This window comes from Stomoxys calcitrans, chromosome 4, assembly GCF_963082655.1.
Source record: "Stomoxys calcitrans chromosome 4, idStoCalc2.1, whole genome shotgun sequence".
In the NCBI taxonomy this organism is placed as follows: Eukaryota; Metazoa; Arthropoda; class Insecta; order Diptera; family Muscidae; genus Stomoxys; species Stomoxys calcitrans.
In genome coordinates, this window is record NC_081555.1 from 134634031 (window position 1) to 134657037 (window position 23007).

Genomic DNA, 23007 nt, shown 5'->3' on the forward strand with positions numbered 1-23007 from the left:
GCACGACATGTTTTGTTATGACTTTCAATAAATGTGCCAAGAATGGTTCAAATCGGTTTATAACCTGATATAGCTGCCATATAAACCGATATGGGGTCTTGACTTCTCGAGCCTCTAGAGGGCGCAATTCCTATCCGATTTGGCTGGAATTTGGCATAAGGTATTTTGTAACGACTTCCAATAACAGTGCTAAGTATGGTTCAAATCGGTCCATAACCTGATATAGCTGTCATATAAACCGATCTTGGATCTTGACTTCGTGAGCCTATAGAGGGCGCAATTACTATCCGATTTGGCTGAAAGTTTGTACGACGGCTTCTCCCATGACCTTCAACTTACGTGTCGAATATGGTCTTAATCGGTCTATAGCCTGATACAGCTCCCATATAAACCGATCCCTCTTTTTTACTTCTTGAAGCCCTAAGGGGGCGCAATTCTTATTCGAACTTTACACAATGACTTCTACTATGGTCTCAAACATTCAATTCAATTATGGTCCGAATCGGAACATAATTTGATATATCTCCAATAGCATAGCAATTCTTTTCGTTTATCCTTTGTCTGCCTTAAAGGAGATACCGGGAAAAGAACTCGACAAATCCGATCCAAGGTGGAGGGTACATATGATTCGGCCCGGTCGAACTTAGCACGCTTGTTATATTTTGTCAAAATTGAGTTGCTCTGGGAAATTTTTGTTTCTGGACAAATTTTGGTTTAAATTTTCTTTAATTGGAAAATTTTGTAAAAATGTTTTCTATTCGTATGTTTATCACCACTTCCAAATCTTTTGACCTGCAATTTGCCTCAAAGGCTAAAATGTCCATAGATATTTAGATTGTTTACTGTTTAACAGCGAATGTGACCCATGCATGCTGGAATGATGTGGTCGGTCCTAAATTATGCCCGGTAATTATTTTATGGGAATTATTTCATTTGAAGTCATATTTACTCACCATTTTGTATGTTATGCTCTTTTCAAGCCTCAACGGTTATTTGGTTGAGTCCTTTTTCCTTTGGCCATTGCCTCCGTTTTGCTCTGTGTTTGTTCATTGTTAAAAATTGACTTTGATTAGATTCCGTACAAACATTTTTACCCACAATCTGATAACATTTTTTTTTTCGTTTTCCGCTCTATATTTTGGCAAAAGGAGCGTTTTAAATTTCCTACATTGGTTTTTCTTTCGGGTTTTTTCTGGTTGTTTGTGCTTCATTTGTTATTTCGGGTCACAAATTCATTAAATTTTCTCGGCATGAAAAATGTGTTACGAACGTTGTTCTTTTTTTTTTTTTTTGGGAGGGTTTTTTTCATTTCATCAGATTTGAGGCATTCTGTTTTGTTGGTTGATTTCGGAGCTTGTCTTTCGTTTTCCATTCCTTTTTTCTCAGTCGGCATACTTTTTGAAAGAATTTTTACCTCATCGCTTGGAAAAAGGGTAAATGTTGTTAATTAGCAACATGCGTTCCAGATAAGAGCAGAGACAAAGGCTCCTCCAAAGGCAAGAATGGTAGCTAAGGCCACCAAAACAGAATTGCAAAGCATAAATGTACCAAAAGAAATGTTTTATGTGGTAAAAAATGAATTTAGCATAAAAGGAAACTGTAGCAGGTTTTCGTTGCTACATGGCGAGGAAATAGCTTGAAAGAGAAAACATTTGTAAAGAATATTCCATTGCCTGCTTGCGCTATTGTGGCATATTTTTCTTCATATCTAAAATGCTTTTAAATGTATACAATTTGATGGTGAGGGGAATATTTCTGTTTTGTTTGTGGTTGCCGAAATCAGTTTCATGTTGCTTTGTAAGCAATTTTCCAAAAATTTTCTTATTACAATTTGTGTTTGGACTTGTACTTTGAAAATATTGGCACTCAAACAATGAAGGATCTTGATAGGCTTTATCACTTACCAAATATTGTAGAAAGAGAGAGGGAAGCAGTGAGATTGGAATTTTGAGATAACTAGGAGGGGATAACCACCACTGAAACATTTTCTGATGTTCCTGTCATGATTCAAACCCAGGCGTTCAGCGTCCTCAGTTCTAGTTATTGCTGCAATGACCCTCTTTGATCTCCTCCTCCTGTCTCCTTGGGAGAAGAGAATGTAACATTCACTAAAAGCCCAAAATACCTGGTATATTGCTGAACAGGAAATTGGCCTTCAAATTAAGCAGGAAGGCAAATCTTGCCCTATACTGCAGTTGTGAGACCCATAATGCTATATGGTGTTGTGGTTTGGTGGATGGCGCTTCAAAAGTCCATCTACTGTTCAATACTCAGCCACTTTCAAAGATGTCTTCTTTGTGCCGAACACAGTCGAACTAAGGATGACACCATATAATGCACTGAATTTATTGCTACACCCACTATCTCTGGACATTGGGGCTGGACAAATTGCTGCCATCACTGCTTCGAGGGTAAGGGAGTTTTTTTTTTGGTCATGCAGCGGGTACGGACGCTGTGTTATCCTTGATACAATGCCCGTTGTTCCCAGGAGAGTAAATCACCCATTGCCTGAGCCGTTTTTGTAGAAAGAACTGTCCCCACTATTGCTGACAGAACCGATTAGAACTGTAATATTCCTGGTAATAGAAGTAACATAGACTTCTAATCGAATGATTAGAAACTAGACGACCAGGTGGGATTTTGGAAGTACTCTGAACAAGTGGGACTGGTCATCTCGAGAAGATTACCAATGACCAATGAAGTGTATATCGGGCGGAGATCCTTGCAAATAAAGGCACGATGCAATGGCTCAGACAGCCAGGCAGCCAACAAACCTCTATTGAATATCTGAATACAAAAACCCCTCTCGATTGCCTCAGATTTCTCAACCACATGACTGAATAGTTTAAAATTCACCTCTTATGGGTACTGCGTCACAAAGGGAATCCCAGGGAATTCTAAAACAGACAAACTTGTGGGACTAGGAACTCCCTAACACATTCCAGGGGAACTTGAACATGTGGATATGCCTCTAGAGCAGTGTTGGGAACATGTGCTAGTGTGCGTAAAATTTCCAAGCCCATGGGCTTATGTTCTTGTTCGCGTAAATCATTGCTCCAGAGACATGTAAGCTAAGCCTTTCGGACCAGGCCTGAAGGGATTGCCTCAGATTTCTCAACAATATGGCGGAAAAGTTTAAAATTCACCTCTTATGGCTACTGCGTCACAAATATATCCCAGGGAATTTTAAAACAGACAAGCTTGTGGGACTAGGAACTCCCTAACACATTCGTGGAACTCGAATATGTGGATATGCCTCTAGAGGAGGGTTGGGAACATGTGCTAGTGTGCGTAAAGTTTCCAAGCCCATGGGCTTATGTTCTTGTTCGCGTACATCATTGCTCTAGAGACATGTAAGCTAAGCCTTTCGGACCAGGCCTGAAGGGCAACGAATGAGAGATGATCACAAAACGGAGATTATGAACACTCCAATATTATGTGGTTTAATCTACCGCTTTGCTGTCGCTGGCAAGAACAGAAAGGTCACTGTCTGATCGCAAAACATGTTGGCAGACTAAAGATAGCAAGAAACGACGTGGAAGAAGAGACTAGAACATCTGCGGTATGTGTGGGTGTGCTGCACTAGCAGACAGAAGGTTTGGATGGTTTCAACTCCCAAAACGCCTTGTACAACCGAGCAGATAAAGAAAATAGAGAAAGTTGGGAACCACAACTTTGAGACGGTCAGTAACTTTATCTACCTCGGCACCGCCGTTAACCGAAACGAATAACACCAGTTTTGAGATAAAGCGAAGAATAATACTGGCAAACAGATGCTACTTTGGGCTAAGTAAACAGTGTAGAAACAAGACCACCTTTCGACATACAAAGATGTATACTACCCGTGGTGTTATATGGTTCTGAGGCATGGGTTCTTGAAAGTGATGAGGCAGTACTTGGAGTATTCGAGCGAAAGATTCTTCGTATAATATATGGAGCAATTTGCGTTAATGGAGAATATAGGCGTTGTATGAACCACGAGCTCTATGAGCTATATGACGACGATCGCATAGTTAAACGCATCAAAATACAACGGCTGCGTTGGCTAGGTCATGTTGTTAGAATGGATGAAGAAGCTCCACCTCAAAATACAACGGCCGCATCAAAATACAACGGCTGCGTTGGCTAGGTCACGTTGTCAGAATGGATGAAGAAGCTCCAGCAAGGAAGTCTTTTGAAGGCAAACACGGTGGTACACGCAAACCGGGAAGACCAAAAGACCGATGGAAAGACCAAGTGGTGGGAGACACCTCGAGATTTGGTGTTCGAGATTTTAGAATGACCGCAGAAGATCGAGGCTCTTGGAACGCTATTCTACGTTCGGCTAGTGGAAGAAATATTCTGTCATATCCAATTAAAGTAAGGAAGTATATAGATATGGATCATAGTCGGTTCGTATATCCGTGGGACTAATGAAACTAGCTGTTCTAAATTTCAGCAAAATCGAACAATAAATGCGGCTGCTATATGTTTAAGCCCTTAAATAAATGAATATACCCCTTATCCTATGGTGATGGGTATAACAAGTGCAATTAAGCTGAAAATTTGCATAGCTTGGCCCATTTAGTTGGCTTCGATTAGGTTCAAAAGAGGGTGCAGATGTTAATTCACCCCGTAGCACTATGCACACACATCTTAGCCAATAATCAGCTTGTGGTGCGTTCCAAAAATTAAAAAAACCAACCTCGAAAAAGAAACTCTGAGTCAGGATATCCGAGCTACTTACATGTGGTTATGTGTCCCCTCTTAAGTGCTGGTGTCTGTTAGCCGCGAAAACCGGGCAATGACATAGGAAATGCTAAAACCCCTAACATTTTCCTCACATGGCCCTCAACACATGTTATTACTTGCCGTACCTTTATGTTAGCATATTTGAGCTCGTCAGTGTTATCAGTATTAACCTCGTTTTTCATGATCCCGATTTTCCGATAGGATTTTCGTCTATCTACCGAACGTTTGGTTGTTCCACAATGTTACGTGCGTGTTCGTAGTCCTATGTTTCCCTTTAGAATACCGAAAGCTACACTGACCTCCTTCTTACTTCCTTTCAGTAATAGCCGCGCCTTCTCGAGATCCAGATCTATCCATAGGATTTTCGTCGTCCTGCCGACCGTAGCGGTGTTCCATTGTGTAAACTGGTCGTTCGTAGCCCACGCCATCAACTCGGACTGCGTCGACCCGCCAGCGTTCTGGTTAATCAAGTTTATTGATGGCGGTTCTCTGTGACAAATCGTCTGCTTTTTCATTTCCAGTCACTCCGCTATGGCCCTGCTTCCAAACTATGCGGATCGTTAGGCGTTAATCCCTTTCTTACACTGCAGGACTGTTCGTGACTCTATGGTCCTGGTTGTTATTGCACTGGTGGCCAGTTCACTGTCCGTAAAGATGTTCACACTCGATGTCCTCGCATCAGCACCGCACTACTTCACGCCTCCCGTGATCGCCCGGATCTGTGCCTGCAGGATCGTTTTATGGTCAGGCAGTCTAAAACAGATCTCAGTCCCTGGTTTCTCAATGTAGACCCCCAGGTCCACTAGCTTTGATTCATCCGTGCAACATGATCTTCCAGATAGCAATACTAGGGTTCCTTCAGTCCAAGACTGTGCCGCTATCAGAAGTGCCTCGCACTCGACCTCAATTGTCGTCTCAGGTATCCGATCGGAAACATTTTCCCTTCCTTCCAGGTTTTCAATCGTCACCTCGATTATAGAGCGATGGTATAATCGGCCTTAAGTCTCATAGCCGCAATGTTTGCCTCACTCTTAATCTGTATCTCTATGGGTCGGATATCTAGAATAGTCTCCAGTGTCCTAGTTGGCGCTGTCCTCATTGCTCTGCCAATGCCAAGACAACATGTTTTCTGAACCTGTTGTAAGGTTCTAATGTTGCACTGTTTCTCCAAAGCAGTCCACCAAACGACTGAGGCGTATGTTAGTATTGGTCTAATCACGCTCCTGTAGAGCCAGTTGTCTATCCTCAGATTCAGGGCCCATTTCGAGCCTATGGCACGCCTACATAGTGCCCAACATCTGTGAGCCTTCTCGGTACGCTCCTGAATATGACACTTCCAATTCAGTATCCTGTCCAAGATCACCTAAGTATTGGCTTGCCCAAAAAGTAATTGCGGATTTTTTAAAAGAAAGTAAATGCATTTTTAATAAAACTTGGAATGAACTTTAATGAAATATACTTTTTTTACACTTTTTTTCTAAAGCAAGCTAAAAGTAACAGCTGATAACTGACAGAAGAAAGAATGCAATTACAGAGTCACAAGCTGTGAACAAATTTGTCAACGCCGACTATATGAAAAATCCGCAATTACTTTTTGGGCAACCCAATATTTGACATTGTCAGATATCGAAATCTTTCTATTGCGGAAACGTGATGCGTTAAATTGGCCCACAAGCAGATTTCGGTCTTTTCTGGGTTAACATTGAGATACGAATGGTTCCAAACTAGACTACCAGACAGCCAACAAATCTCTGCGTAACATATTTTTGAATTCAAGAACCGCCCTCGACTGTCACAGATTTCTCAACGAGATGGCCAGATCCGACTTTAGTTGAATATAGCTGCCATATAACCCGATCTCTTGATTGTAAAAAAGTGCTAAGTTCGGCCGGGCCGAATCTTGGGAAAGCACTGCCACGGTTACGTAGACTGATCAGGAATCGGGGATAGGTGCTATATCAGGTTATACACCGATTTAGACAATACCTACCTTGTATTGTGAAGTCTTTTATGATGACAGTCTTAGTTTGTGCATACATTTCAAACACTTTCTCATTGAACACGCAAAAAATTTCAGTTGTTTTTTATATCCTTCACCACTACTATGCATATGGGTCCTTTATGCATATTCAATAAAAAAAACCGATGAAGGTCATAAAAATTTTTGAAATCTACAATATATTATGATCAAATATGAACTACGATTTTTTCGCAACAACAGCGGATACATTACTTTCAAATTGTAGTGTTGCGATTCAAATACTACTTTTGTGTGAAACTTAATTTAAATATTGCTTTCCAAGTGCCCATTGAATTAAAACCAAATTCAATTCAATGAATTATTCAACAACATGGCCACTGAATAAATTGATTTTGTTAATTGTAAGCCCGTATTCATAGACAAGGATGCAACCCCTCCAACGGAAAGGTTATTCGGCTTCTGGGATTCTCGCAACATAATAAGAATCATTTTTTGCTCCGGCACAGTAAGTTCGTACCACTTGCATTCGTAAACATTGTCACACATATCCTCGTTCTGAAAGAGCACACAAAAAATATATGTTTCAAAAAAATCATTCCTTATAAATAATACTCAACTGATAGTTCCACCAAATTGCCCAGTGAACAATAACAAAACAAAATTACAAACGATGACAACAAATATAGTGGAGCCACCGGCCATCCACCAAGAAACATGCAAACCATATTGGAAATAATGCCCATGACCGAGGAGGCCACTTGAATAAAAATCATCCAAAAGAAATTGCTGGTATTTTTCTCTGTAAAGCTGCAATAAACAATAAAAAAATAAAAACCAACAAGAAAAGGTAAAAGTTGGGTCGATCTTTGGATACACACCACCTCGAATACATATATTGGTTTGCCCAAAAAGTAATTGCGGATTTTTTAAAAGAAGGTAAATGCATTTTTAATAAAACTTAGAATGAACTTTAGTCAAATATACTTTTTTACACTTTTGTTCTAAAGCAAGCTAAAAGTCACAGCTGATAACCGACAGAAGAAAGAATGCAATTACAGAGTCACAAGCTGTGAAAAAATTTGTCAACGCCGACTGTTTGAAAAATCCGCAATTACTTTTTGGGCAACCCAATATTTCGATATAGCTTCTATGGAATGCATTTTGCACCGGATTTTGACGAAAGGAGGTTTACATATATACCCGATATCCAAAGTTCAGCCCGGCCGAACTTAACGCCTTTTTACTGGTTCAAAATCAATAGTGTTCGGACCTTGGACCAAAAAAGTGACTTGTTCAAGTTTTAGACAATCGGACAACAAATGATACCTATACCTTGGTTACAAGAATACATACACAGACAATCGCATTAGGAAGTGATGCTAAGCCGATCGGTGTACATATCAATGGGTCTATCTTATTTCTGTCTTAGCGTTGCAAACAATTGCACAAAGTTATAATGTCCTATACCATAGTGATGGAGTCATTCCTTTTCCAACGTTTGACTTCTTGAGCCCTTAGGAGCTTAAATTTTCAACTGATTTGGCTCAAATTTTGCCCAAAAAACCTATCTTACAATATCAGTGCCAAGTTTCATCCAAATCGGTGATATAGCCCCCCCCCCCCACTATGTACAGATATCCCGATATGACTTCTTGAGACCAAAATAATTCAAATACAAACTCAGTTAATAAGGGTACATTTTTAACGAAATCCATGGTGGTGGGTACCCAAGATTCAGCCCGGCCGAACTTGGCACCCTTTTGTTTGTTTTAACAAAATTATTGAAAAGAAATATTCATAGATATATCGTTTCACAAACTCTCGCTGTTGTTCGATACTTACATAATATATCTTTGATGCCATTGAATGATATCCTTTACTAAAGGCTCTGTCCTGCTCCTATCTTTTGGATGTTTTCGCAAGACCTCATCCAGATCAATAAGTTTACATTTGATTATATCCTTCATTAGGGGTGTGTGGGCAACCAGCATAAAGCAGGCGGTATCGGCAGCGAAATTTCCAAAACCAGAAAATGTGGTACAAGCAGCATTGAACGTTTGAATGATAATGAAACCGACCGTTGTATCGACATCCACCCCCGGTATAAACACATTGAGAATAAACAGCCTTTCGTTCGTGATCATTTGGATAATCATGGGCGAAATGAGTATTGCAATGGTCAGAATTCCATAGATTTTTAAAATGGTAAAAATTATACGTTTCAACAATTTCAAAGACGTATTTAGAACATCAACATAGTGCTGTTCTTCAGTCTCAAAAGTACGATACATAAATTCAATTTCGGAACATGTAAAACGAGTTAAGTCTTGATAAACGATGGCATTTATTAGTTTGGAAAAGCCCTGATGATAAAAAAGAAAAAGTATATAAAAAATGGGTTAACAAATAGGATAACAAATTCCCTATATACATATATATGGCATATCGCAACAAATTGGAAAAAAAGTTGTATTTTCTTTGAGTTTTATACCAACCAACTAATATAAGAAAATGTGAAAATTTAATTTCTATTGGAATTTCATTTCAATAGGAAATGTTGTCGAAATTTCATTTCTACAGGAAACCAGCTGAACGGTGCCTGTTCCGCAGCGCCTTCTTTTACTTTAGGTGTAGCAAAATTATCCTTTGAATATTTATTTTCTACAATTAAAGAGCTTTTAGTGAAATACCATGCTACATGCCGTGTAGCAATATATTGGGTTGCACAAAAAATAATTGCGGATTTTTTAAAAGAAAGTAAATGCATTTTTAATAAAACTTAAAATGAACTTTAATCAAATATACTTTTTTTACACTTTTTTTCTAAAGCAAGCTAAAAGTAACAGCTGATAACTGACAGAAGAAAGAATGCAATTACAGAGTCAAAAGCTGTGAAAAAATTTTTCAACGCCGACTATATGAAAAATCCGCAATTACTTTTTGGGCAACCCAAAAAGTGCTTTTATCTGAACCCCATATGATCTTTTTTGGACTACGAACTCGCTCGGAGGGTTTCATGTCATTTAAGTTGGGGTGTTAGATGTACTCCACCCTAAAGTCTTTATATATGTCCGATATTCTCATGAGGTTCGAAGAGCATTGTGCTCTTTCCTCAAATACCATTTACTTAAACTCCATATTGCCTTTGGTTTCAGAGGAGTTTATGGGATAAAATGTCCCCCAAACACATGGCCCTAAAATAGGTTATCAAATTTGTTTTCTTATTTCAAAAACCGTCAATATCGTGATAATAAGACCCAAATTGTTATGGTGAGCAAATACGTGATAATTCGGGGCTGTTATCGGGGTGGGACATCCCCTGGACAGTTGGTCGCGAACATCAGTTGAACTCTATATTTCCATGGTCGGACAAATATCCGGTTTCGGTGGTGTTTTGAGAATGAAGCGGCCACTCAGTGACTTGGCTCTTCGCGTTCTTCTCTACTATTCCTCTTATTTGAGCCCCATATTGCAATGGTCAGCAAATAGGTCCTATTTGGGTGATACTTTGAGGGTGTAGTGACCTCATAGACACTTTTCTCGAATATTGATAGCATATTCGTGTTTCCAAATACCTTTCATTTAAGCCTCATATTGCTATGGCCGTAAAGTTTTTGGGGAGGGGCGGCCCCCAACACTTGGTCTCACATTTGAATATCAAACTCGTATTATACACTTAAATATCTCTTATTTGAGCCCCATATTGCTGAAATAAAAAAAAATAAATCCTTTTTGGGGCGGACCCAAAGTGAGTATTTTAGGGAAGGATGTGGACCCCCAGCAACTGTTGGTGCCACATTTGGATATCAGATTTGTATTCTACTCGCAAATACCTTTTAATTGAGTTCCATACTGCCATGGTCGATAAATATGTCCGATTTGTAATCTACTCCCAAATACCTTTCATTTGAGTCCCATATTGTCGTGATTAGTCTGTAGTAAATTTGGTGGGTTTTGGGGGGTGGGGCGGCCCCCTATGGAATTTGGATACCGGATTTTTGGTTTTAGGTTACCAAAAGAGAGCACTCACAATTTCGCATAAATCGCACCACCCATCTCCGAGATCTGGCGTTTCTGAAAATTTGGGTAAGCGGGAGGGCCGCCCCCTTCAAATATCAAAAAATGTAGTCCCCTATTTTCACCATGGGATCATTATGCACCATCTGTGCAAAATTTCAAGCAATTCGGTTCAGCCGTTTTTATTCCCTCCACCATAGGATGGGGGTATACTAATTTCGTCATTCTGTTTGTAACATCTCGAAATATGCCTCTAAGACCCCATAAAGTGTATATATTCTTGATCGTCATGACATTTTAAGTCGATCTAGCCATGTCCGTCCGTCTGTCTGTCTGTCTGTGAAGCAGTAAAGCTAGATGCTTGAAATTTTGCATAAATACTTTTTATTAGTGTAGGTTTGATGGGATTGTAATTGGGCCAAATGGGTTCATGTTTTGATATAGCTGCTCTATAAACCGATCTTGGGTCTTGACTTCTTGAGCCTCTGCAAATGCAAATTTTGCCCATGAACATTTCACTAAGGAACAGCGGCAAACTTCTCACATATCAATGAGTGCAGTGCGAATCAAGTTTAGGCCCAATGTTAAGGGGCCTTCTTTTAATGGACGAGTCCGAACGGCGTGCCTCAGGGCGACACCTCTTTGGAGTGATGTTTTACATGGCATAGTACCTCATAAATGTTGCCAGCATTAGGAGGGGAAAATCACCGCTGAAAATTTTCTTCTGATGGTCTCGCTAGGATTCGAACCAAGGCGTTTAGCGTCATAGGCGGACACGCTAACCTCTGCGCTACGGTGGCCCAATGTTAAGGGACCTTCTTTTAATGGACGAGTCTGAACGGTGTGCCTCAGGGCGACACCTCTTTGGAGAGATGTTTTACATGACATAGTACCTCACAAATGTTGCCAGCATTAGGAGGGGAAAATCACCGCTGAAAATTTCTTCTGATGGTCTCGCTAGGATTCGAACCAAGGCGTTTAGCGTCATAGGCGGACACGCTAACCTCTGCGCTACGGTGGCCCAATGTTAAGGGGCCTTCTTTTAATGGACGAGTCCGAACGGCATGCCTTAGTGCGACACCTCTTTGAAGAGACGTTTTACATGGCATAGTACCAGACAAATGTTGCCATCATTAGGAGGGGAAAATCACCGCTGAAAATTTTCTTCTGATGGTCTCGCTAGGATTCGAACCAAGGCGTTTAGCGTCATAGGCGGACATGCTAACCTCTGCGCTACGGTGGCCCAATGTTAAGGGGCCTCCTCTTAATAGACGAGTCCGAACGGTGTGCCTCAGTGCGACACCTCTTTGGAGAGAGGTTTTACATGGCATAGTACCTCACAAATGTTGCCAGCATTAGGAGGGGAAAATCACCGCTGAAAATTTTCTTCTGATGGTCTCGCTAGGATTCGAACCAAGGCGTTTAGCGTCATAGGCGGATATGTTAACCTCTGCGCTACGGTGGTCTGCTTGAGCTTCTGTAAGGCGCAATTTTCGTCCAATTTAACTGAAATTTTGCAGGTGGTGTTTTGATATCAGTTCGGTTCTTAACGTGATATAGCTGCCATATAAACCGATCTGGGATCTTGACTTCTTGAGCCACTGGAGGGCGCAGTTCTTTTACGATTTGGCTGTTTTGGTTTCGCTTTCAACAACTGTGCTAAGTATGGTTTAAATCGTTTCATTACCTTATACCGCTGCCACCGATCTCCCGATTAGACTTCTTGAGCCTCTAGAGGGCGCAATTCTTATCCGTGGGTGGGTGAAATTTTGCATGCAGTATTTTGTTATGACTTTCAACATCTGTGCTGAGTATGGCGCATATAAAGCGATCTGGGTTCTTTACTTCTTGAGCCTCTAGGAATAAATTTTGTACAACGGCTTCTCCCCTGACCTTCAACATACGCGTACAATATGGTCTGAATCAATCTTTAGCTTGATACAGCTCCCATATAAACCGAGCTCCCCTACAAGGCGCCATTCTTATCGAATGGACTGAAATATTACACAATGACTTCTACAATGCATTCAGCATTCAATTCATTTGTGGATTGTTGGTAAAAAAAAACTTCGTTTATAAAGAAAATTTTAATTTCTAGCAACATTTTTGTCAATATTTTATATTTTTTCAAAATGTTCACTTGTCCACATAGTTGCGAAATAACCTTAAAATTTAGATCAACGTACCTGTATAGCAGTGCCCACAACACAAAGATTCTGCAACACAATGTGGTAATTGTCCTTTGCCACACTTACATATATGGTGTAGAAGTTAAAAAGCATGAAGCAGTTGACCAGGATCGTTATCAAACAAGTCAGTGCATTTATGCGATAATCCTCTGCAAAAATATTGGCTCCACACGTTTTGGCAAACAGTTTAATGACATCCAAAAATTTCTTAAAACGCTGCGAAGGTGATTTTATGATCGTAGGTCTAGCCATGGCTACTTGTACCTCAGAAGTGAATTGCGTTTAATGCCAAATGTTTGCCTTGGTGATGATACATGCCTGGTATTTGGTAGTTTGTCTATTCCCATATTTAGTTGTGATTGCTTTTAATTGCTCAATAGCAATTTGCTATAATTGAACAATAATGGCAAGGCCTAAACGGGAAGTAATAGCTTGAATTTTCAAAAAAAAAAAAAAAAAAACGCACACATTGCCTTCGTCTTAAAAAAGCGAAGTAGAGTTTTGTTCGAAATGAGTATGCCCCTCACTATGTGATTTCCACACTAATCATATATCTTTTAATCAGGAGATTTGACCAATTGGGGCCATATGAAAATGTGACTTCTCAGTAGCTTAAATAGACGAAATGAGATGCATCTCAGGAGATGCCGATAAATAAATAAACACCAATGGAAACTAACTTGGCCTGCATTACTTGAGATTTTCTGCAGCATTTGATCTTCAAAGCAAGCCTGTGTATCCAAGTCATAGTTATTTCAAGTGCTTTTGGTTTATTCAGGGTTTTGTTCTATAGGCTTGCACTGGCATACTGTCCACATAAATTCCGAGTTTTGAGGGTCTCCGTTTGAGGCAAACGTAAGCCAATCTTAATGATATACCGCTACAACGTGCTGCATCGTAGTAGACAGACCCCCAAACCAGGTTCCTGACTTAATTTTGCAGTCATCCGGGCAAAACATAAGGCGTTAGATCCATAAACAGTAGAACGGTCTATATGGCATCTATATATTGGGTTGCCCAAAAAGTAATTGCGGATTTTTTTAAAAGAAAGTAAATGCATTTTTAATAAAACTTAGAATGAACTTTAATCAAATATACTTTTTTTACACTTTTTATACCCTCCACCATAAGATGGGGGGTATACTAATTTCGTCATTCTGATTGTAACTACTCGAAATATTCGTCTGAGACCCCATAAAGTATATATATTCTTGATCGTCGTGAAATTTTATGTCGATCTAGCCATGTCCGTCCGTCCGTCCGTCCGTCTGTCTGTCGAAAGCACGCTAACTTCCGAAGGAGTAAAGCTACCCGCTTGAAATTTTGCACAAATACTTCTTATTAGTGTAGGTCGGTTGGTATTGTAAATGGGCCATATCGGACCATGTTTTGATATAGCTGCCATATAAACCGATCTTGGGTCTTGACTTCTTGAGCCTCTAGAGTGCGCAATTCTTATCCGATTGGGATGAAATTTTGCACGACGTGTTTTGTTATGATATCCAACAACTGTGCCAAATATCGTCCAAATCGGTTTATAACCTCATATGGCTGCCATATAAACCGATCTTGGGTCTTGACTTCTTGCGCCTCTAGAGTGCGCAATTCTTATCCGATTGGAATGAATTTTTGTACGAAGTATTTTGTTATGATATCCAACAACTGTGCCAAGTATGGTCCAAATCGGTCCATAACCTGATATAGCTGCCATATAAACCGATCTGGGGTCTTGACTTCTTGAGCCTCTGGAGTGCGGAATTCTTATCCGATTGGTATGAAATTTTGCACGACGTGTTTTGTTACGATATCCAACTGTGCCAAGTATGGTTCAAATCGGTCCATAACCTTATATAGCTGTCATATAAACCGATCTTGGGTCTTGACTTCTTGAGCCTCTAGCGTGCGCAATTCTTATCCAATTTAAATGAATTTTGGAACGTAGTATTTTGTTATGATATCCAACAACTGTGCCAAATATGGTTCAAATCGGTTCATAACCTGATATAGCTGTCATATAAACAGATCTGGGGACTTGACTTCTTGAGCTTCTAGAGGGCGCAATTTCTCTCCGATTTGGCTGAAATTTCGCAAGACGTTTTTTATTGTTACTTTCAACAACTATGTCAAATAAAGTACAAGTCGGTTCATAACCTGATATAGCTGCCATATAAACCGATCTGGGATCTTGACTTCTTGAGCCTCTAGAGGTCGCAATTATTATCCGATTTGCCTGAAATTTTGTACGACGTATTCTCTCATGACCATTAACATACCTGTTTATTATGGTCTGAATCGGTCTTTAGCCCGATACAGCTCCCATATAAATCGATCTCTCTATTTTACTTCTTGAGCGCACAAAGGGCGCAATTCTTATCCGAATTGGCTGACATTTTACACAGGTCTCGAACATATAATTTAATTGTGGTCCAAACTGGACCATATCTTGATATCGCTCTAATAGCAGAGCAAGTCTTTTCTAATATCCTTTTTTTTGCGTAAAAAGAGATGCCGGGAAAAGAACTCGACTAATGCGATCCATGGTGGAGGGTATATAAGATTCAGCCCGGCCGAACTTAGCACGCTTTTACTTGTTTTTTTTTTTAAAGCAAGCTAAAAGTAACATCTGTTAACTGACAGAAGAAAGAATCTTATTACAGAGTCACAAGCTGTGAAAAAATTTGTCAACGCCGACTATCCGCAATTACTCTTTGGGCAACCCAATATAAATAAATTCCGATATTAACCATATTCGGCTCGAATATCGGGAGGCCTAGTACAACTCAGTATTCCAAATTTCAGCGAAATCGGGTAATTAAGGTGACTTTCATGGGCTTAAGACTCTAAATCAGCAGATTGGTCTATATGGCTGCTATATCTTAATATAGCTCGATATTGGTCATATTCTGGTCGAATATAGGGAAACCAAGTGCAACTCTGTTGCTGTTTCACATTTAAGCGAACGCGGGCGTTAAATGGGGCTTCAATGGACTTAAGATCCTAAATCGGCAGATAAGTCCATATGTCAGCTAAATAAAGTCCAACATGTACCATATTTGGTTCGGATATCGGGATGTTATACAGGGCACCTTGATATCCGAACCCCGATATGTTGCAAATTCAGCAAAATTTACATGTAAATGCTTTTGGCTAAAAACCTCAATCGACACATTTGCTGTTATATCGAAATATTAGGTTGGCCAAAAAGTAATTGCGGATTTTTCATATAGTCGGCGTTGACAAATTTTTTCCCTGCTTGTGACTCTGTAATTGCATTCTTTCTTCAGTTATCAGCTGTTAATTTTAGTTTGCTTTAGAAAAAAAGTGTAAAAAAGTATATTTGATTAAGGTTTATTCTAAGTTTTATTAAAAATGCATTTACTTTCTTTTAAAAAATCCGCAATTACTTTTTGGGCAACCCAATAATTGGAGGCCACTGTGGCGCAAGGGATAGCATGTCTGCCAATGCATCGGTCTATATGGCATCTATATATTGGGTTGCCCAAAAAGTAATTGCGGATTTTTTTAAAAGAAAGTAAATGCATTTTTAATAAAACTTAGAATGAACTTTAATCAAATATACTTTTTTTACACTTTTTATACCCTCCACCATAAGATGGGGGGTATACTAATTTCGTCATTCTGATTGTAACTACTCGAAATATTCGTCTGAGACCCCATAAAGTATATATATTCTTGATCGTCGTGAAATTTTATGTCGATCTAGCCATGTCCGTCCGTCCGTCTGTCTGTCGAAAGCACGCTAACTTCCGAAGGAGTAAAGCTACCCGCTTGAAATTTTGCACAAATACTTCTTATTAGTGTAGGTCGGTTGGTATTGTAAATGGGCCATATCGGACCATGTTTTGATATAGCTGCCATATAAACCGGCGCAAGGGATAGCATGTCTGCCAATGATGCCAAACGCCAGAAAAATTTTCTGCGGTGGTTATCCCCTTACTAATGCTGGCCAAATTTCTCTACCACGCCGTTCGGACTCGGCATAAAAATGGGAGGCCCCTTATCAATGAGCTTAAACTTTAATCGGACTGCACTCATTGATATGAGAGAAGTATCCCCTGTTTCTAAGTGGAATATTCATGGGAACCCTAGGAGTATAGCGAAATAAAGACCAGCTGCGTATGGAAAAAATTTGGAAATTTTAAAGATTCGGAAGTCTTTCCCAATATGAGGGCAAAAAGTGTACCCTACCACCAAAGACCTTTTATTGTCCCGGCACGGGATAGCCATGAGCACCACACAGCCTGAAAAGGTCCGATCTGTGTGGTGTTCATTGCTGTCAAGAGAAGCTTAGCAAAGAGCTACCGCACGCGTCCACAGGTTGGGGATAGTGGAATGCTCCATAAGGAGTAGCTGCAATAGCAGTCGCGGACAATAGGCGGTATCGAGCGGAGAGTCTCAGTGAAAGGCCTGGCGGCACCGGCTCTTGCATAAATACTGAGTGCCTATGATGGTCGATATGGCAAGGCGGGTTATTGGCGCCTTTAAATAACCAATGGCCAAGCTGTTCCTGCGGCGATCGGTCCTGTGGACCGGAACGAGCTTGTTTACCTGCAGACGATTGACGATGATCGCTATCTCCATATGAAAATGTGGCTACAACAACATCAACAACCTTTTATTGCTGTCCTATTCAATCCTGATCGGCCTTCATATATTATTTTTAATTGCTTTTTGTTTTGGATAGTATGGGGGAGGGGTATTGCCCTCAGACACTACCTTCCATTTGTGTACAATATGTTCTCATTCGTCCTAAATCAAAGTTTGGTGTTGTTTATATTGGGAGTAAAGGGGCGGTCTCCCCGACGCTGAGACCCTAAATGCCATTTATTTTAGTCCTTTATTGTCGCGATCTACATGTGCTGCTCAACGGCAGGACGTAACCCGGATACTTGAATCAGAATCTTACTCTACGTTTTAGTACCTTTCATTTGATATCCCATTTTGTAGTAATTGGAAAAAATGTTCAGCTGTGAAATACATTTAATTTCACTCTAGTTTGAAATACCTTTCATTTGATACTCATATTGCCCAAGGTGGTGAAAGTGTCCTCATGGACGGTTTTTGGAGGGTTTTTTGGAGGTGGAGGATCGCCCCGAACACTAAGGGTGAAATTTGTTTACAACTTACGTACTCTACTTTTAAATACCTTTCGTTTGATACCCATTTTGTTCCAATCGGTAAACATGTCCGTTCGAGTGGGTTTTGGGATGGGGCATCCCCCCCAGGCTATTTTACCCCAGAATATTAAACCAATTTCGTGTTTTTGGGGTACCATAAGATGACTCCTCTCCGAGATCTCGGTTTTTTGAAAATTGCGGTAAGGGAGGAGGTAGGAAAGTCCAGGATGCTGGAAGGGATAGAACTGACATTCCAAGCACTTCTACGGAAGCTGGGAAGAGAATCAGATATCCCGAAGAGCATAACACTGCTAAAATGCTAAAGCAGAAAAAGAGCTCCCCGCTTTCAAGTACTCTGGGAAAGCCAAGCCAGCCATCCCGCAATCAATGCATGTCCAGACAGTGTCCTTTGGAGGTAGACAAAGTCGGAACAGGAGCGAAGGGAGCGCGCATGGCCCCTAAGTCTTCATGGAGGACTGTGATTTCCAAAAGAAGGCCACAACCATCACGAAAGGGGAAGATGGTCGGTGAGAATGGTAGCCATCAATGTCGGCAGTGCATCCGTTTGATTCCACCAGATCATTGGTCCCAAGTGGAGGATCTGGTTAACTAGCGGATTTTCGAACATGTGTGGAATTCTGTAGGGGGTCCACCCATATAACTGATGAGTTGCGAGTATAGAGGGGACATATTTACGTTTTACGTCGTCGGAATGTACTGATACCATCAATTAGCTCGTCAGAGGCATCCACGCTCCCTGGGAGGGCGCAAAGCTCGAACTGGTGAAAAAGATGGACATCCCCCAGCTCACAATGGCGACGGTCTTCATCAAGGGATCGTGCAGTAAATTTTCGACATAACCCATGTTGGGTTGTTGGGCAAGCAAAAGGTTTGGTCGCAGAGATGTAGGTGGTCTTCCACAGGGAGGAGAAGAAGGAAGGAACTCTCCTTGTTGTTGGCATCGATTAAATATCCGTGGCGAGTTTCACTAAGACTAAAGGCATGGAGCATTACGGGAGCAAAGCTGTCTCTTTCAAGATTAGAAAGATTACGATAGGCCGAAATCCCTTTATTGAGACATCAAGTCGTGCAGTGGTAGGCGACTCAATACCGCCCAACGAACAGGGGGTTGAGACGAGACAATCACCGCCTCTCTCAATATTTGAAAGACTAGAATAAGCTAAGATAGTAATACTAAAATATCAGACAGCGCAGTGGCGAGATACCCAACACAGGGTATATACAACAGATACCTAAAGAAGAGGGACCCATCGACGGACCCATGACCGATTTCAAGATGCTGTAGATCCTAGTCTTCAGCAAAGATCCTAATATTGAAACATTAGGCAGAGCAGCGACAGGAGTCTCAATGCAGCCCAACAAACAGGGAGCCGGCCATGGTACCATCACCTACTCTGAGGATGGCAAAATCCCCATCGTTTAGTTGCCGGGTCATAACGGAGTAATGGGGAATGAAAGTGCAGACGATTTGGCGGTGAAAGCCAGAGGACTGCCGTCAATAAACTTTGTTAACCCGAAGCCTTTCGGGTCGACGCAGTCCAAGTTAAGGGCGTGGACAATAAATGCGCATATAAGGCTGTGGAACAGCGAAACGGTCGCTAGGATGGCGAAAATTCTATGGGGGGGTTCCAGATCGTGAGAAGACTAGGCTAATTCTGAAAGGAAGTAAAAATGAGGTCAGTATATCTATTGGTGTCATAACGGGACACATAGGACTATGAGCTCACTTATGTAAAATCGGTGCGGCAAGTGATAGCATGTGCAGGGCTTGCGGAGAAGATGATTAGACTTTGGAGCATTTTCTTTCTCATTGCCCGGCTTTCGCGTCTAACAGATACCGGCATTTAGTTGAGGACACTATACCAGACTTGAAAGAACTTAGGGGAGTGGTATGAAAAACAATAAGGGATTTTTTAGGTAGCACGGAATTCCTAATTTAGATTTTCTTTTTCGAGGTTACTTTTTAGTTTTTAGAGCGCACAACAAGCCGATTAATGGCTTAGGTGTATGTCCATAGTGGCATGGGGGCGGATTAATATCCGCACCCTCTTTTCAACCTAACCTAACCTAAGGGGGTTGGGTTAAGTTTCTATATATTCCGAGGACAGACAACTTTTCGAAACAATAGTGAAAAGCAAATTATCAACTTTGAACACTCTCTGTTGCAGCTCTCGCGCTCTATTTCCTTGTTCGGGTTGGCTTGCTTTTCAAATAATTAATATCCCCCAATAGATGGCGCTGAATTTGTTTGTTGTTGATGCTCGCTGTTGATTCCCATCACATCGTAATCATTTTGTCTATTTATGAATGCAAACGATTTTCCACTTTTGTCGGAGTATCTAATGCCACTGTTTCCCGGCTTACTCATAGCATAAATATCAGAAACAATGTTCATTACTGGATATTCCTTCAATCATAGTTGCGACAACTGTGAATAATTATCCATTTAAGACTTCAGTACAAAAACGTATGGCCTAGACCACTAAATTCTATTTTTCTTTTTATACCCTCCTGCCCGTAAGAACCTATTACAGATGCTGACTGAGGAGGGATTTGAACCCATCTGCTATGCAGGCGAAGTTATAATACTTCTTAGGGGTAAGGATCCGAACCAGCTATGCAAAAGGGCCGAAAGGGTTTTGTATATGGCATATGACTGGAATAGATCCAGTCTTCGTTTTCGCCAAGAGAAGACAGAAATATGAGATATCAAAAGATTATATAGCTTACTGGCCGAAGCTAGCTCCGCTGCGCCTTCTTTAACTCTCTAATATCTTTTTAGGGTGGAGGCACTTAGCCCTGAATGCGGATATCGAATTCGTGCCATTGTAGCCTATGACGCTGAATACGTTCGAATCCCGGCGAGAACATCGGGCAAAGCGGTGTTTATTCCCACTTAATGTTGGCGACATTTGCGAGATACAATGCCATGCATGGTCATTTAAAAAATTTTCTTCAAAGAAGTATCGCTCTGCGGGACTCCGTTCGGGCTTGGCTACAAAAAAAAGTTCCCTTATCATTGAGTTTAAACTTGAATCGGAAAGCACTCATTGATTTGTGAGAATTTGCCCCTTCTCGGTTCCTGGTGGTTATGTTCTTTCTAAGGGATGGCACCTCAAACATTCCGACTCAAATATGGATATCAAATTCGTGCTGCATTTCCAAATTTCTTTAGTTTGAGCCCCATATTACCATGGCCGGTAAATATGAACCGTCTGAAGGGTGTTTTGGGGCTGGTTGCGCCACTGGCACTTTGCACTGAAAATAGATTTCAAATTTGTTCTTTATTCCCAACGGAAATGAAGTCCCGTTTAGGGGGTGCTTTAGGCCGTACCCCAAAACACTTGGCTTCAAAATTGGATACTCAAATACCTTTCATTTGAGACCCATATTGTCATAATGGGTCAAATAAAGAATTTGACGTATCTTTAGGAGGAAAAGCGCCATCTAGTCTTAAACTCAAAATTTAATGTTATATTCGTATTCTACTCTTTAACGCCTTCCATTTAGCCATGGTCGGCTAATATGCCCAATTGGGGGTATTTGAGGGTGGGCGACCTCCCATTACTTGGACCTATGGTTTTATGCCATATTTGTAATCTACTGCCTGATACTTTTGATTTGAGTCCCATATTAACATGAACTTCGCCGCTTGGTACTTGGATCAAAAATGTAATACCATATTCGTTTTCTGGTCTCCAACACCTTTCATTTCATACCCTTACTGTGCCCATCGGACCACCTTCGGATATGGGTGGCGTTTTTGAGGTAAGGGGGAGGATCAGCCTCCACCCGATATCTAAAAATTATATAGCCTATATTTTCTTCCAGACCATCCTACACAATATGCGAAAATTTCCAGAAAATCGGTTCTGCCGTTTTTCAGTTTATACGGAACAAACATACCTTGTCCCATATATCAGCCATTGGATAATGCGCCTATTTTGGGCGTTTTTGTGGGGGTGGGGTGACCCCCTATACTTCGACATGAATTTGTATGCCAGATTCGTAATTTACTCATGCATACTTTTTAGTTTTGATACCCGTTTGTTATGATATCCAACAACTGTGCCAAGTATGGTTTAAATCGATCCATAACCTGATATAGCTGCCATATAAACCGATCTTGGGTCTTGACTTCTTGAGCCTCTAGAGTGTGCAATTCTTATCCGATTGGAATGAAATTTTGCACGACGTGTTTCGTTATTATATCCAACAACTGTGCCAAGTATGGTTCAAATCGGTCTATAACCTGATATTGCTGCCATATAAACCGATCTGGGGTCTTGACTTCTTGAGCCTCTATAGTGCGCAATTCTTATCCGATTGGAATGAAATTTTGCACGACGTGTTTTGTTACGATATCTAACAACTGTGCCAAGTATGGTTCAAATCGGTCCATAACCTTATATAGCTGTCATATAAACCGATCTTGGGTCTAGACTTCTTGAGCCTCTAGAGGGCGCAATTCCTATCCGATTTGAATGAATTTTGGGACGTAGTATTTTGTTATGATATCCAACAACTGTGCCAAATACGGTTCAAATCGGTTCATAACCTGATATAGCTGTCATATAAACAGATCTGGGGACTTGACTTCTTGAGCTTCTAGAGGGCGCAATTCCTATCCGATTTGGCAGAAATTTCGCAAGACATTTTTTTATTGTTACTTTCAACAACTATGTCAATTAAAGTACAAGTCGGTTCATAACCTGATATAGCTGCCATACAAACCGATCTGGGATCTTGACTTCTTGAGCCTCTAGAGGGCACAATTCTTATCCGATTTGCCTGAAATTTTGTACGACGGATTCTTTCATGACCATCAACATACGTGTTTATTATGATCTGAATCGATCCATAGCCCGATACAGCTCCCATATAAATCGATCTCTCTATTTTACTTTTTGAGCTTACAAAGAGCGCAATT

General features: G+C 40.7%; 1 protein-coding gene and 1 long non-coding RNA gene across 2 annotated transcripts; both read right to left on the bottom strand.

Moving 5' to 3' along the window:
* Positions 1 to 707: 707 nt before the first annotated feature.
* On the bottom strand, positions 708 to 1234 carry LOC106085208 (uncharacterized). Its single transcript, XR_001220905.2, has 2 exons — positions 954 to 1234; positions 708 to 892 (listed from the first exon to the last, which is right to left on the bottom strand). It is a non-coding gene; the product is annotated as an uncharacterized LOC106085208 (long non-coding RNA).
* A 5686-nt stretch (positions 1235 to 6920) lies between these two features.
* LOC106085207 (odorant receptor 67d-like) lies at positions 6921 to 13191 on the bottom strand. Its single transcript, NM_001311230.1, is given in 4 exon segments — positions 6921 to 7267; positions 7330 to 7519; positions 8555 to 9075; positions 12916 to 13191. Coding segments are annotated over 4 exon segments (1176 nt in total). The 5' UTR covers positions 13171 to 13191; the 3' UTR covers positions 6921 to 7057.
* Between the last annotated feature and the right edge of the window lie 9816 nt (positions 13192 to 23007).